The 18,027-nt window shown below is 34.2% G+C and overlaps 1 protein-coding gene across 1 annotated transcript; it reads right to left on the reverse strand.

Moving 5' to 3' along the window:
• Window positions 1-9,215: 9,215 nt before the first annotated feature.
• Window positions 9,216-15,018, reverse strand: LOC107166268 (dynein axonemal intermediate chain 7-like). Its single transcript, XM_089228965.1, has 5 exons — window positions 14,724-15,018; window positions 12,964-13,249; window positions 11,686-12,502; window positions 11,156-11,503; window positions 9,216-10,046 (listed from the first exon to the last, which is right to left on the reverse strand). Exons 1-5 carry the CDS (start codon window positions 14,877-14,879, stop codon window positions 9,266-9,268), a joined length of 2,388 nt encoding a protein of 795 aa, XP_089085091.1. The 5' UTR covers window positions 14,880-15,018; the 3' UTR covers window positions 9,216-9,265.
• Window positions 15,019-18,027: the final 3,009 nt, after the last annotated feature.

Consider the following 18,027-nt stretch of genomic DNA (forward strand, 5'->3'; position numbering starts at 1 on the left):
TTAATTTAAAATTTGTTTTTATCAACACGCATTTCATTAAAATGTATTCTTTACGGGCGTTTAAAAACGATAACTTTTAAAAACACCGACCGCCGAGCACAATCATAATAATAATAATAACAATAACGGTGAATTATTAGACTCGAAAGCGCGAATCGTAGACGTTTATAAAGGAAATGCTTAAATGTAGGTAGGTATATATATAGTATTATAGTATACCTGCTGTGTACCTATACCATGGGGGTGGCATGCAAATTTTTATTGGCTGCCATGAGGTTAGTCAGTTAAGCCAGCGGTTGACGAAAATCAGTTATTTTTGTGCGCTTTCCGACGACCGTCGTTGATATTTTACGGCCAGGTACAACTCCGATCTGATAACATCACACGACAGTAATGACAATAGACACGCAGCATTATGTTACGATTTATTGTCTTGGAACCGTTTCATGGTCATATAATATTATATATTATTATGTATACACGGTCGGTCATTGTCGCGGAGTTTTGGATATCACAACGTCTGTTTGACATCTATATTATATTAGTATAGTGATTCATTTGACGTAAAGACACTCATCGTTAGTTCAGCAAAAACTAACGCTTTTAAAATATTCCTCTTACAACATTTTTAATCAGTACAAGATAAAGGGTTTGAAAAAAAAATTTTATTTTTATCGTTTACTTTTTAAAATATTTTACTGTTTTGAATGACTACATGCAATTTATATTTCATATTTCTAAGCGGATTATTACTCGGGAATATTTCAATTTTTAAAATTTAATTGCAGACAAATAGGTTATCATTTTTAAGAACTCAAATCTTCAGATTCATAATTTTTCGGGGTGCCCTATTACTCCACTCTATTAATCTAAAGCAGTGATTCATAATATTATGCTAAGCAAGTCAACATTTCGATTTCGTATATAAAAGTATGAATGGAATAATAAATTAAAAATTGATTAAAAAAAGTAAACAAATTGAAAAATGACAACTATAAAAATGGTAAAAATATTGTTATTTATCAGATTAATATCATGTAAAAAAAATATATATATATATATATTCGAAAATTTATAGCATAAGTCTTACGTCTAACGGATCACTCAGTAGTTAATACAGTAAATCTACCTTAAACAATTGTCATGCGTTTACTTCCATATTAATGTATACAAACATAATACAATACTATAAACAATAAAGCTAAAGCTACCGAAACGAATAAAATTTACCGCAATAACATTATAATATATACCCACGACTCCGAGGGAACCGAACGACGTCCGGTAAAAAGTTACTCGCTAAACGGGATACCTATACCGAACACGAAATACCTATATTTTATTGTTTCCGCGAAATGCATTTTACGTTTTTGTGGAAGAAAAAAAAATTACGCGATCCGACTTATAATGTGCACTGTGAAGGTTTATGCGACGAAAACAGAGTCGTATTATGTGTCTCGAGGGCAGACAATAGAACGGTGTCTGCATTACAATAAACAACAATATTATTATGACCAGCACTTCTCGGGTGGAAGGATTGACGAGGCCTGTGCAATCGCGGTAGAGGATTCGGTCGGTTCTCCGGCAGACGCACAACAACAATATAATATTGTACTGTAACAATACATTTCGCGGATCTCAAGCTTACTGGCGGTGTCGCGATTGTTTGTAGGTATTAAATGTTTAGTTATATTATAATGGTTTATCAATCCGACCAGGTTCGTTTGATTTCCGTTGAGGCTTCAAATATCAAAGAACGGAATAATAATATACCAATTATACACACAGTTAGTGGATGGTATTCAATCGCCACCCAGACTGTTCTCCAACGTCTTTCTCACAAAGTCCAATCTCCAATAGCTGATTGACCTATATATATAGTGACAATATTGTAGGAATATTATAAACAGACGACCCACACACAAGTCGCACAGACGTATTACAGGTGATATTTTCAAAGCATTATGCGTATTATAGGAAGTAATTGGCTTTTATAACTATTTGCTTTTTCTATAACATTGTTTTTTGTTGTTTTGAATTATTATCGTCAAGATTCGGGATTTTTCGATTTATGATTAGAAAAAAAACAATGTTATCACACGCAATTATTGATTAAACGTGTATCGAGAGGCAAAAGGAACTTACTGCATATGACGATATAATAATATTAATATTTTTATTATGGTGAAAATAACTTTAAACAGTTTAAACCAAGCGCACGACGATTCGCTGGATCGAATTTTCAAAATCTTACTGGTTGTAAATCTTATACTTCATATACCTATACCATCCCTTTCTTCGTCGTTGTACAGATTGCACGCATATATACAATTGTGGGCTGCAGGTTGAATAATTCACTCAGCGCACGTCTTCAATCATATGTTCCTTTATACCATATTATATATAATATGTATACCTATACATGACATAATATATCCGTCTCGAATGTCAGAATTTATACAACACGCGTAATAATAAAATAACATGCATCACGCGCGCTCGTGGAAAATAATATTTTTACTGTATTTCGACTATTATTATATGCTCGTATAGGTTATAATATTATTATTATACCTATACCGCGGTATAATAAGACATGTCGAGCGTTGCTGCCGTGTGCGCCTCTCTCCGCTCCGGAAACGCGGCGGGATACGAAGACGACGTGCGTGGCGCGTCCCCTAGCTGCAGCGAGTGGGTCGAGAGGGCGAGTGGGGCTACACTTACGACAGTAATATGCATACAACCCCGCCGCCAGGACTGCTGCTCGTAATACTAATATATATATACATACAATAACATTGTTATAGGTCCGCGTTCTCTATTGAAAACGTGCGTGATACTATACCCATATACCTACTATAATATATATATATATATATTTATACGTTGTGCTTGCAAATAATATTCAAATTGTTGTGCATGAGCATCGGAAATCGGACGTGTCGCGGCGCTTCAAATTCCCGATTTAGAAATCGGACCACGATTCGGTTTTCGAAACGTTTTCACGATTGCGCGTGGGGTGGAAACAAAACCAAAATCTCCGGAATTGGATTTCTTCGTTTTGGATATTCCGACGTCATAATATATTATACTATATAAAATAACAGTTTCATCTCATCAGCTATATCTATAATACAAAGTGACGACCTAGGGATATATTTTACAATTAATAAACAATTAGCATTTGTTATGGCAATTTGTTACACATTGAATGATAATCATTATGTATGATATGAGATATGAGATGTATATAAGAATAAATATATGTACAATTATATGTAAACACCCTAAATATTGTCGAGCGCGTTCCGATTCGCTGGGGTGGTAAATAAAAGCGCCTCAACGTCTGTATCTGTATCATGTAATATTATAATGTTGAAAATGAGTTGGGTAGATCATCGTTTATAATATAGCGAAGTTAAACACATGTAGGTATATATATATACACACACACACACACACACACACACACACATAGATACCTACTATACACGCATTCCTCTGTATATTATATACGTTTCGATTGGTGTTTTAGCCAGTTCAACAACATATAACTCGTGTATATATTGTGATACTTCAGCGGTGTTGTTGTTGCATATACATGTGTGTGTACACATGTATGCGTGCGTGCAACATGTCTTTATAAAATATTACGCTTTGCCACGGCACAATGCGCATAGTATTCCCGTTGTCATTTTTCCACAGCGAGGTCAGTTGCATTTTCTCCGCTCATAACTCAGCGGATTATACCTCCACTCGCCGGATGTGCGCAATCTAAAAGTTACGTTATTACATATCGCGATGATGACGGTATACGTAGATATTATATTATGACGTCGACGGACCCGGGGAAAAATAATGAAAAAAAAAAAATTGCAAAAAATTAAATTACGACGGCGTCGATATACCTAATAGGATGAGTGACGAGAACAGCAGCAGATAGAAAACTCACACACGCTCTGTGCACACAACCAGTTACTAATTTTACGACCACGGCGGTTAAATTCTATTATCATATTATATATACATATATACACCGCGGGTACTTGTTAATTCGCGAATGTAAATATAGCACACGCATATTATACTATTTGCGAATGAATCGTTGGTACACGTACGTACGTATATATATATATGTGTGTGTGTGTACATATCGAACGGGAAAGAAAAGCGTTATACGCGCGTTGTGAATAATTGTGAGAAAGTAAAGGCGTACAACATTCTCAGCGCAGTCGCGACCTCAATCGAAAATAAAATCTATGACGTTCAACTACACTGTGAAGTTGTTTCCTGAAAAATATTAACTCTTAAAATCTGTATAGTACCTATGACATAATAATATGTATATGATATTAATACCACCAATAATTTTGCTGTAATATATCTCCAATAGCTTCGAGTGCAGATCATGCTCGAAATATTAAATATAATAAAGTAATGACATTATTGCGACGATATTATGATGAAATCACACATATATAGCAATCCGATGGGTGTTCATATATGCATGTGCAGACGTGCTATATAATTTGAGAAAGAGATTTTCCTCGTGCTTTCCGGTTTCCGTATATGACTCGGACAAATGTTATTAATCGCGTTTCTTGTAATTATCTTCCTCGTTGATACTATTGATATTCAGCTTGTAATGTTTCCCGGTTCATAAACATACTATTTTCAAAAATGTACAACCAATATAGTACATAATATAAATACATATTATAGCTTAGAGCACTTAAAAAATCAAAAATATACCTACCTAACATATATAGGTAAATAGTATCCCTATTGTCACCGTTCTATAATGTATTATTAATAAAGATAGTATTTGTATTGCGTTGTTGGATGAAATGTAATACTGTGGTCGGTGTCCTTCTAGATTTGTAACGTGTGATGTTCACATATCGATGTAGAATGCTATAGTAAAAATTTACAGTACGATAGGGCGTGCTCGAGTGGAAAAGAATTGACAGCTCACGGGGTTCACGCATAAATTATAATCGGAAAACAATAATATGTACGTCGATCGGTTTAAAGTACCTATATAAATATTTGTGTGTGTGTGTGTGTGTGTATAAGAATACGCGTCTTTGCGGGTGCAGAAATATGATTAGTATTAGATACATAATATACATTTATCTTATGCATACCTATAAATAATATAATGTATTAAATTATATGCACTGAGACGAATTTCGTCCTTGCGGGGAACACGGTGTGATGCAGACACAAAAACCCGGCCACGCATAATATAACGTATATATATAGGTGACCATATTATGATAGGTGTATAATAATAATATATATTATATTTTATACTATTGCCCGCGTAAATTATATTATTATCGCAGTTTATATACCTATAATATATTGTGTGCACTGCCGCGACCGTAAAACGCATAATTAATTCGATCGCGGCTAATTGCACGCGATAGATAAAACGCAGATAATATGGAATTTTGTGATTGAATTAACATATAAATTAGCAATAGTTCGTACGCGGCGCGTAGGTCACGACGGCACTGCGAAACGTGTTCGAGGCGGCGCTCAAAATATATAATAATTACAACGATAATAATAATATAATAATATATCGGCATTTATGTGATTTTCGTCGAGCTGTATCTCTGCCGGTCACGGTGGTTCGCCCAGAGCTCTGCGGCAGCCGGATCGAGTGGCATGTATAATATATACTGCGCACATAATATTATGCCTATACACCTACAAGCATGTACGTAATAAGATAATAATATGTACATGGATTTATATTTCTAAAGTAATACAATAAAAACCAATAAGTTCAGTGTCGGACTCCGATCCGTTCGCGGATTGTCCGTCAACCGGCACACAAACTTTCCGTTTCAGACGAGGGAGATACGGCCGGAAGGCGTCGTCGTCATCCTGTCGGTGACCGCGGCCACGGTGCTGGTGGAGTTCGCTGTTCGCGGAGACCGAGCGGCAATGGTACAACTGCAAAACGCCACCACCGGCAGATGAAGGAAACGCAGCCGGCCATCGAAGCGGTCGGCAGTGAGACGTCGCTGTCGGCCGCGAGTGGACAGGCCGGCAGCGTACCGTACACGATGGTCATGATAACGACAGAACGGGCCGTGCCGCTCAAGTGTAAGCGGTACGCACCCGACCTTGGCCGGATACAGCGCCACAATCGACTTCAAGAGTCAAGACTCAAGACCACCGAAACACGCGCACCGTCACCGGTTCGAATCCGGTCATGGGTGGCATCGCTTTCCGGGCAGTTATGCTGGTGGGCCCACCATGACGTGGCAGAAACCTAAAGGCGCCCATTCGAAATTCTACCAAAACATCCACGAGTTCCAACCAACAGTTCCTCCCCCACAGTTCCACAGGTTAATGGCCCTTGCTGTCGAAGCTCTAATAAAAATAAAATATTGATACCTATTTTTTTTTTATTCGTATGTATTTTTTAAATTTTCGATTTTACGTAACGCGTTATTTATTGCCTTAGAAACGCAACTCAACAATGAAAATTTATTACTTAACTATATTGTTCAACTTTAAGTATAATTTGCGAATTTAAAATATGTTTATACCTAATATATATTTTTTCTTTCTGTTTATTGTGTTTCTATGGCAACAAAAAAAGCATTACGCAAAATTGGTTAGTGTCAGAAACACAAAATTTTTAAAAACACTTAACATGGTTCGAATATTGTAATTATGACGCCAGTAAAGTGCACAAAACGTTTCGGTACGCGTGCCACCATGCCACTACTACATGGGCGGCCTGTCACCACGATTAAAATCGATAATAATGTGTAAATTTACTTCATATTTGGATTGTGAAGTGATAAATTTCATACAAATTACAAAATATGTAAAAAATATAATATAATGAATTTTTCACATTTTATCTGGTTAAATATTTCAAGTTTTGGGTAACACACTTAATTATTTGAGGACATAACTCAATAAATATTTTATTTGTTAAACTTCGTATTAGTTTCTTTTCTGATGAATATTTTAAGCATTTAGAAGCATTCCAGTTCGTTGTGATTGTGTTTAAAATATTCAGATACTAAAAATAATGTTGTAAAATAAAATGTTACAAATGGATGCAAATAAATTGACGGTTATAATTCATAAAAAAAAGTTCACCGGTGGTGAAAATTATCCATCAATTTATGTCTTTATCTTTACACCGCGTCGAAAACAATATTATTTACGAAGATTGTAATGGTCATCGTGATTTGGTCATATTTTGTACACTCAAACGTGTTAAACATGATACTATAATGACTACGTAGTGAACATTATTCGTTATCGAAAAGTTTCGGACGATTACCGCACCGTATTTTCGACATCAGTAATATAATTTATATTTTATTTTCATATTATATCCTGTAACGCATCGGCCTCTCTCTCTCTCTCTCTCTCTCTCTCACACTCTATCTGTGTCACTTTATCTCGTCATTAAAACCGTCACGCGTCCTATTATCGTTGCGGATTTATAATACAATATGCAATACGGGGCACAGGGGTCTCGATAATATTTCACCGTCCCCCGATGATCCGCAGTCGCCAACTCATGCGAAGCTCGAAGGGTTTCTCCTGTTTAACTAACCCTTTTGCATCTATATATACATATATAAATATGTATATTGTATTTTGTATATTGCATTTTTTTGTCGGAAAACGGAGCGCACGTCCGTGATTAATACCGCCGTACCGGGATATGGCGACCACGGACCGCCTTATCTCCAAACCACCGCCGCCGAGATTAAGTCGTCCGACTCGCAGCAGTCGTTCGTCAACGCGTGCATACGCCACCGTGATAATTCGGCACCACCGGTGTTCGGCACACTTCCGGTCTTTTACCGAAGCATTTGCGATTTTCCTTGCACTATATAATGAAATATATTACGTCGCGTATAAGCGATAATCTTATATATACGGAGCGCAGGGCCACCCTAAATTCGACATTACGTAGCTGATGTTCGTAAAAAAATAATAATTTCCTGAAAATATCATAATAATATATAATATGAAAGGATATCCCTAATCGGCGTACGTGTACTCGTGAAATATATGTATAATAACATATTTTTCACTCGCCAAAATGTTGATTAAAATACATATTAATATTATACGAATGTCAATACTATAGGTACCTCTTAACAAACCAATTGCAGTGTTTGAGTCGTTTCGAATATCACAAATAGTTCCTAAATAATAATAACAATACTATAATAGTTAAGTAGGTATGGATATCGGATGATTATTTTGGATCTTATGATTTGCCAAATAATACGAGTACCTATATATATATATATATACACACATATAAAATGTGCACCATAATCGGATATATGAAATACAATAAATGGTAAATTATTCTCACCTATATATATTAGTCTACGAGATAATACCGTCCACGGATTGTTTGTATTAAACCAATGACCGGAACTTTTCGATAACGAATAATATACACTACATCATTATAGTACCATGTTTAACACGTTTGATCGTACAAAATATGACCAAATCACGATGACCGTTATAATCTTCGTAAATAATATTGTTTTAACGCAGTGTAACGATAAAGTGATGGATAATTTTCACCACCGGCGAACTTTTTTTTATGAATTATAACCGTCCATTTATTTGCATCCATTTGTAACATTTTATTTTACAACATTATTTTTAGTATCCGAATATTTTAAGCAATCACAACGAACTGGAACACTTCTAAATGGTTAAAATATTCATTAGAAACGAAACTAATACGACATTTAACAAATAAAATATTTATCGAGTTTTGTCCTTAAATAATTAAGTGTTACCCAAAACTTGAAATATTTAACCAGTTAAAATGCGAAAAATATCATAGTGCTGATGTGGACAATTTAAATTATAATTATAGAAATAAATAATTCATATAGGTATTGTATGGAGTAAAAATATATTTATAAACAATATACAAAATAATAGCTAATATATTGTAATTACTAATTTGTATGAAATTTATCACTTCACAGTCTAGATATCAAGAAAATTTACATATTACTATCGATTTTAAGCGTAGTGACAGATCGCTCAAAAATTAAAACATACGTTGTGCACTTTGCTGGCGTTGAAATTACAATATAATAGTATACTATTAATATTATCATTTTGTTTTATACTGTATAAAACAAAATGATAATATTAATAGTATACTATTATATTGTAATTTCACCGCCAGCAAAGTGCACAACGTGTGTAGGTACAGCGCCTGCGCACGAACGGATCAAGAGTAGCTCAAGAATTTTATTTTGTCCATCAGGTAAAATAGTGTTTCGGTGGTCTTGAAGTCAACGGTGGCGCTGTATCCGGCCAACGTCAACAGGTCGGGTGCGTACCGCTTACCGGCCTCGGCGACGGTGTTGGCCGGCTTCTCCAGTGGTTCCTCGGAGAACACCTGGCTGACCTCGGTACACTTGAGCAGCACGGCGCGTTCTGGCGTTATCATGACCATCTTGTACGGTACGCTGCCGGCCTGTCCACTCGCGGCCGACAGCGACGTCTCACTGCCGACCGCTTCGATGGCCGGCTGCGTTTCCTTCATCTGCATCACTATGCGATCGAAAGGCGCGTGCACGTTCCAGCGGGACGCGGTGAACTGATGCGTGCCGCTGAGCGCGGCCATGCACCGGTACGTGTGTCGCTCGGCCACCGCGTGCTTGGGCGGCCTGTGGCCGTCCACGTAGTGACGGGCGTCCGGTTCCGGGAACAAGTTGATACCGCCGCGGCGCAACAACCGGACCAGCTTGTCCGGCCGGTGGTACGCGCCGATCATCTCTTGTAATGCCACGGTGGTGGCGTTTTGCAGTTGTACCATTGCCGCTTGGTCTCCGCGAACAGCGAACTCCACCAGCACCGTGGCCGCGGTCACCGACAGGATGACGCCGACGCCTTCCGGCCGTATCTCCCACGACTGAAACGGAAAGTTTGTGTACCGGTTGACGGCCAACCCGAACGAACCCATCCGGCCGGCCCTGAACGAAACCATCTGTTTCTCTTCGTTGAACCTGCGAACAGCAATCGTAACACGTCAGCCGGGTGGTCAGTTGATAAACATGTGTGAAGTGGATGAGTGAAACGTGTAGGTACTTCCAATTAGGACACAATAGAAATTGAATCAATTTTAACATAAATATTAAGTTTTTTGGCCAGTTAAAATGTTTCTGTCTTATTTTTCGGAAGTTTTTCATTGTCGTGGTCATTGAATATTCAAAAAATCATATCTATGATTCATGGATTTTCCTTGTAAAGGATTAATATCGGGTAGAGTACTATGGGTTTTTATCGTTGATGTGGTATATACGGTAAATAAGAATGAATGATAAGATTCCTATCTACCATGATGGTTGACATCGGTATGAAGACAATCGGTATAATTTTGGACGGAATAGTGGTCGTTGAATTCTAAAACTTTCACATATATGAAGGAATATTCTTTGAACTCTTTCAACCACGTGACTTACAACTTTAAGGATCCCTAACGGAGGCTACGTCTGAGAAAGGTGAATCCATTTCGCAATATTATGACGTATGATAGAACAGGACCGGAGCCTAAGGCCAGGTGAGTGTGGCCTACGGCACCTACGCACACACTGTATGATCTCAAAACCAAAAATAAAACATACCCAATTAGTTATAATTGAGGTGAGAGTAAAATCCAGGTAAATAAAATGTCTTTGGTGAGTTTAATCATACTATATAGTATATATTATTATTATTTACTACCTTTACTACTTTTTTCATTAGAAATTACATAAATTTAAATTAAGATAAAATAATTAATATTATTCTGTTTTTCAACATAATGCATTTGTGAAATAAATTATAACTGATGTTGAGAAGTCAAAAATATTCAATATACATATAAGTGCTATAATGTGATCAAAATGTATGGAAAAATAAATTAAGAAAGTCTAGACTGGAGATTTCTAGCTCCTACAATAATATTGTTTACGTAATTAACGGGCTATTTGTATGGTAAAAATATATATTTCTTATGCTCTTATTTAGTCAGTTGTTCTCAATAGAGAATAAATAATTCGGTTATGATTATTATTTGGGATAAATACTAAAATTATAAAACTTATAAACTAATTATAAATTTCTTCAATATTACCTGATATCGTATATGTATTCAGTCGTCCAATTTTTTTTTTCTTCATTCCACATAGCTGGTTTTGGATTTTCAAACCATAGTACATTTTCTGGCAACTTGATATTTATTAGCGCAAGTCTCTTGAGTGCTTCTTGATTTTGTTTTTTTACGTCCGTTTCTTCATCTTCTGATGATGTAGACGAAAAACCCATCGACAACTGTAACGGTTCGTATTTTTCATGATAATCGATGGGCTGCAGAGCCTCTGGTCCGACGATCAACACGCCCACTGACCCGTCTTTGAATTCGACGGGCTGCATTGGAAGTTTCCACATTTCCACGTTAAACGCACCACCAATTATCCAGTATCTAAAAGTTATTTTGTTTGAGACATTTTAAATTGAGACTTTTATACAGGTTGAACTATTGAATTTTGAATGAACAACAATTTAAAGTTAAGAGAACAAAAAAAGATGTGGAAAAATCCCACTGTATTACAAATCATATCTCAATTTAAATAATTTTAACTGATAATAGGTATACATTTTTACCTCCTGGGATTAAGTTCGTTTGGTTTCTCCGAGTATTTCAACGAATTAGAAATATCTTCCATCTGTTCCAGCTGTCTTTTTGTTATTTCCTGGCTTGGAGTTTTTGTAACATCAATATGTATTGATTTCGTGGTTTCATGTTCTGCTGGTTTGGAAGATTCATCTTTTATTTTTTGTTCATTTGGCTGATCTTCCGATTCTTTTTCTATATGATCGTTTTTTGAATGAATATAATGGTCATTTTTTTCAAGTTCATCTAAATACATTTTAAGATCTTCTGGATAACTGTTTCGATCCACTTCCGCAAACGCTTTAAGTTTTTCTTCCATTTTTTCCATCCACAATTGTCTATCTGTTCTTTCCTTTTCTTCATTTAGTTGCTGTGCTATCTGTGTCTTTTGTTTCCAAATGTCCTCTGAGTACTGCCATAAATCTCGGGTATCCATCTCTAATGACTTTGAAACATCAAATTCAGCCATTCTGTCCGTAAAAGGGTCCCAGCGTAGCCATAGAGCCATAACTGCCATGTACTGTTGTGATAGTTGTGGTGGGACATCGACCATGACAAGACATTCAGGGAAATCACATTTTGGCGGAGGTCGGTCATCTGTCAGCAACCTGGGCCTGTGACATACTACATGTAAGCCAACAGAACATGCTTCACATGAGTTTTTATATGCAACTGTTTCTAAGTCTACAGGATCCATTCTGCGATCGTAATCACTAATCAGATGGTAACAAATTCCGTATATGATATCTACCAGTAACCTTCCTAAATTGTCTCTGGCTTCTCGAAAGCACTGTAGTTTAAATTGACCTAGAACCAATAAATTATTGATGATGCACATAATAAATTCCATGAGCTCAATATGATGCGCAAATTTCGTAGTATAGATTGAAATTTAAAAAATATAAACCTCATTTGCAGATTTTTAAATTTTATTGTAAGTTAAAAGTTAAACATTTTGGCCAACACATGTTTATTGGGGTTCATTATATTTTCAAAGAAATAATAACATCTAATTATAAGTATATTGTATAAACTATTTGACTCAAGTACCTATTATAGTTTTATTTTTTATAGACGAAATTGGAGTTTAAATTAAAAAAAAAAAATAGTAAAATACAAATTTTGTGATATTGCTACAAATATAGGTTTGCTTGGTACAAATAGTGAATAGCAACATTCAAATATTATAATAAACTTAAATAATCTTGTACGTGGTAATTCCATAGCCACTCATGTATGTTATAGGTATATCTCAAATTATATCTTACTCAAATCCAACGGTAAATCCACGATGTCATCTACAGCGTCCATAATCTTGAATATCTCTAAACATTTTTCCACATAAGAGTTATTATCGTCACTAGCATGACACACTTGTCTCTCAACAAAGAGATACGTATTCAGTTCCTGAACAACCTGTGGGTTAGGAGTACCGTCACATCTTATCCAATGTTGCCAGTCCAATCCTTCACGGTACATTCGGTCGTGTTCATATTTTTTTTGTGACAAATCCGATAACATGGCGCAGTTTGGTTTTAATCGTTCATTTCGAAGCTATAATAATAATATTTAACAATAATAAACCAAAAATTTGTAATAATTACTTACACAATATACAACTAAGTGTACCTAAATAGTAACATTTCTATCAAAATATAATCATTTAAATATTTATGCTGTCGAGTTTAAATTTAAATCATCCAAAGAATGTTTATACGAATATAATAGTCATCATTATGACTCAGAACAACTATTCGAAAAATTAAATAATAATAATAGATTTGCCATCATGAATTACAATAAAATGAGTGATATAGTGTCCAATAACTTACTATCCAATTACCATAGTTTATCACACACACACACTCACACACACAAAATAAAATAAATCAATGTAGTAACACTAATAGTTATAATTTTACTAACCATCAATAAAATAATGTTTTCATCGTTATTTGCTAAAAATAATAATAATTCAATAGTTATGTTTAAAAAATGACATACATTAGTTCAAACTTAGTTGTATAAATAGTTTTTAAATTTCTGTAATATTAACAATGATTTTTACTTAGTTCCAAATGCACAAGAAAAAACAAAAACTTAAATTAAATAATTTGTCAACATCAAAATATCTGGAAAAATGGTTAACTTCAAAATCAACTTTTAAATTAATAAAATATGTAACTATTGTAATTTAGTTTGTTTTGTATAACTTCATTGGGTAAAATAAAATAATTTATCATTTCTTAACTATATATTTTGGGTCATCGGTTAGACATTTAACCTTCTCATATAAGTTTGACATCAGAGTACTTGTGTAATATTAAATAAATTGATTTAGGTTACCCATTATAAGTGTTTGATTAAAAATATACTATAAATATGTTGATTATTAAGTACCTAAATCGTAAATATTAAATATTTCAATAATATTGTACTGAACACTTAATGAATTATTGTTTACCACAAACTACCACCTACCCATTTACATTCTATTCCATACTACCTATATTGAATAAAAAATATAAATATTCGTGTCTGTTATTAACTACTATATTTAAGATAGTTAAGTCTGTTTTGAATGAAATTAAATTGATAATTGATGCATGATTACTTTAGTTGTAAAATTGTAAATTACAAATTAGTATATTATCTTCATAACCTATACTAAAAGTTTTTCAATTGTATTTTACGTTTATAATGCATAATACCAATTAAAATTATGTTGATTTGTATAATTAAAATTTATATTTAAATATTTAAATAATAAAAAAAATTTAACAGAAACCTTATTTTTATGTTTTCGTGTTTAATGATCGACCAAAATGTTTTTATCTAATACCTAAAACTAGATCCGAAAAATCAATTTATTTTGAAAATTGTATAGAAAAATTCGTTGAAAATGCATGTATCACCACCAAAAAAATAATTGAAATTTCGATTGATTGTTATAATAATAATAATAAATTCAAAATTTTTAATAGGCAATCAAATTATACAATTATGTAGTTAATGAAAATTAGGTTACCTGATGTTCTAAAATTTTCAATTCTTTCTTTTTCTGTTTTTCAAGTAAAATCTTTTCGTCTTGTTTCAATTGTTCGGTTTGTCGAGTATCCAATTTGGATTTAAGTTTTGGACCACTATTGGGCGTTTTCATTTTACCATCTAATCTTTTCGCCATATTAAATTTGTAAGTTTTTTCACTTATTTCTAACGAAAAATGAGTATTTCTGTATTCATTTGGTTATTGATTCAACTTTCAGATATAAATATAAAATGGTCGCTTGGCAACACATAGGCAATCGTTTTTATTTTTTTTTTTTTTTGCTGATAAATCGAAAATATGTTGGAAGATTCAGCCACAGAATATATGAAATTATATATTATTATTATTATTATTAATGTATATTATATATTATATATCATACATTCTGAGATTCAACGCTGCAGGATGAGCCCATCGGGAAATCCGACAATTTTTTTAGTCACGACAGTCGAATTACACGTGGCATCTAATTTTTACAAGTAAAACAAAAATGCCTTTTTGTTTAAACTTTGAACTCTGAAAAAGTAGACACTAGACGGTATAATATTGAATACGTGCAACGAGTCATCCCAAATGTAACATTTTAACTTCTTTTTTTTTTTATCGTGACGTATTCATCTCATTAATCCATGCACAAACAAACAATAATAAATAGTCGAGTACAATTTTTTTTTTAACTACTAAGAATTTAGCCAGATTTCGTTTAAATGGAAGAACAAGTATAATAATAATGATGGTTGAAAAATAAATTCTATACCAATTTGAACTCTATGTATTATATTCTAAACTGAAGTAGGTATATTAAGTGCACAGTTGGCTGTATTTTTTAATTTCTCTTATTTTGTTATTTATTTTTTTTATCATATGACTTTCCTTCAAATGTAGCAGTATGTTCATATAACGAACAAGTAGTTAAAGAAATACTATATTGCGACATTATTATGTTTTAAATTGTAGGTACTGCAGTTCAGTAATACAAAATAATGCAATATAATTGTTCTATCCATTATATTAACGATGAGTAAAAGTTCTTGTAGGTAGCAATAATATTGTACCATACCTCACGGTTTGGGAGGCATTTGCTTGCACTATTTAATTTTTCAAAAAATAAAAATATTTATACCTCTATATATATACATATACAATTAACACAAGTTTTTAAGTGAAAGACGAACAAAACGTTTAAAAAAAATTAATTAAGCTAATCAACGAACCTTAAATTGACGGTTTGTATGCGTTGTAAGTATAAAGGTGGTCACATGTTTGTGTACTTACTTAAAATTGGTTTTTTAAATGTTTGAAAAATTGTTTAAAAATATATATATTCTTTATGACTGGGAATCGAACAATAAAATACATTATGATCATACTATTTTCAACATTTGATTATTATGATGAGTTGAACTGTATAACACAAAATATAAATTTAGTAATTGTTTTAACAATGGTCCACTTAATATTATTGTTCTTGTCTCTGTTAATCGCCGTATTGTAAATTTTTTTTCTCGGAGTTTCATATATCATAGTATTTTACATGTAACTCTCTTTAACACAAGCAATATGTACTTACTTAAGGTAGATATATTTTATTGTAATAATTGTATAATAAGCGTTATTTGTTTTATATAATTTTCATTTTTGTATAAAAACAAATCAGCGTCTATCTATAGTCTTCAAAATCTGCTGGTTTATTTGTACCAAGTATCTAACACTATGCATTACCTATATACACACGCATAATATGTACCTACTTAACTACTGCGGTTCGATCACGTCATTTAATAATATTATAATTAAAAGTGAATATATAGTGTGCATGTCGATAACAGTTGATTACACTGTAATGTAGTTTGATTTCCAAATCTTGAATTTTTACAACTTACCAATGATCAATGTAATACAATGTGAATAACGAACGCATCCGGATTCCGGACGCTAACCTAACGGAAAGACTAAACGAATTTGTACGCGATATTATATGAAATGGTTTTAAGTTTAAATATAATATGTCGACTATATGTATATAATTATTATTTTTATTACTGTTCGCTCGCACCCTTTTCCGTGGGCGACAAAATGTTAAAAACGGTGTGAAACAATCGGTTGTACCACATATTATATATAAAAAAAAAACCCTTTGCCGCGCGACAAATCTGCAGCAATTTACCCCCGAAAGGTAAACACTCACGCACAAACCGTGTGGGCACGACGTTATTATTAAAAAACATTTTTTCACGCCTCTCCCGCCGATAGTTTGCCTCCCTGTTGCCCACATCCTCCCTCGTTATTATTACAACAAATCGTAACACCATTTGCGGCGACGAGACGTGTTTATTTTATTATTTTTCCACGTCGTCGAGGTATACAGGATACCGCCGACACACCCAAGAAAAACATTGAACAAAACACCGAACGACCGAACGTCTACAGCACAATCACAAAATATAATAACGTAATGCGCGACAGTATATTATATTATTATTATATGCGATTGTATATAATACAGTTCCAATTTCACGTGCAGCGCAGACGAAAAGTATAATAGGTATGCAGTGTGATGAGTTGTTTTTACACATGATATTCCGTGTAATAGTGTACAATGCACACACACACACACATAAATATACATATATTTGTCGTATAGGCGGAGAGGGGCGTATTTAGGGGTAGGAGAAAAAACCGCACGATAGATATAGATAAAAAAAACCCTCTGTAAATCTTTTATGTGGTCTTAGCCTTTGATCTTTCGGAAATCTTATCGGTTTCCATTTCTCGAAGATCTCTCCTCCCGTAGCTCCCGCACGCCACCCCACCCCCATTTGGTCCGAACCTCTCCACTGTTCCACCAAAGCCGAATCGCAGCCCGAGATTTCGTATTTTATATCTACGATATATATATATATATACTGTACGATTACCTGCCTATATATGTCACGTTGTACTCCTCTATACTATACCGTCATCCGTCCGCCCTTCGATGCGCGTGCGTTTGTTTCACCACTGTTGAAACCAGCTATCATTACGGGGCATCTAATGTTTTTGTTGTCCTCGATGGCCTTTTATGATTTAAATAACATATACCTATATACCTATATATACTATATAATAAACGTATATTATTATTATTTTTTTGTCGTCGTCGTCGTCGTATACGATGTGGTCGTGTCTGCGTGTCATCTGCCGCTCGATTTCGGATCAAAAAATCCGTCTCCTTTTGTTGGGCGACGTTTTGTCCGCGACGTCGCGGTTTCCGCTTTGCTAACGACCCACAATGCTCGCTATA

Source organism: Diuraphis noxia, unplaced genomic scaffold (genome assembly GCF_037042655.1).
Source record: "Diuraphis noxia isolate RWA-SAM2 unplaced genomic scaffold, SU_Dnox_SAM2 contig0005, whole genome shotgun sequence".
In the NCBI taxonomy this organism is placed as follows: domain Eukaryota; kingdom Metazoa; phylum Arthropoda; class Insecta; order Hemiptera; family Aphididae; genus Diuraphis; species Diuraphis noxia.

What these genes read in the sequence shown, in the direction of transcription:
- LOC107166268 (XM_089228965.1), bottom strand. Translation starts at nt 14,879, where the DNA reads ATGGCGAAAAGATTAGATGGTAAAATGAAAACGCCCAATAGTGGTCCA. An exon ending in TGAAAATTTTAGAACATCAG is followed by an intron (nt 13,250 to 14,723) that starts GTAACCTAATTT and finishes TTATTATTATAG; the next exon opens with CTTCGAAATGAACGATTAAA. An exon ending in AACGAACTTAATCCCAGGAG is followed by an intron (nt 11,504 to 11,685) that starts GTAAAAATGTAT and finishes AATAACTTTTAG; the next exon opens with ATACTGGATAATTGGTGGTG.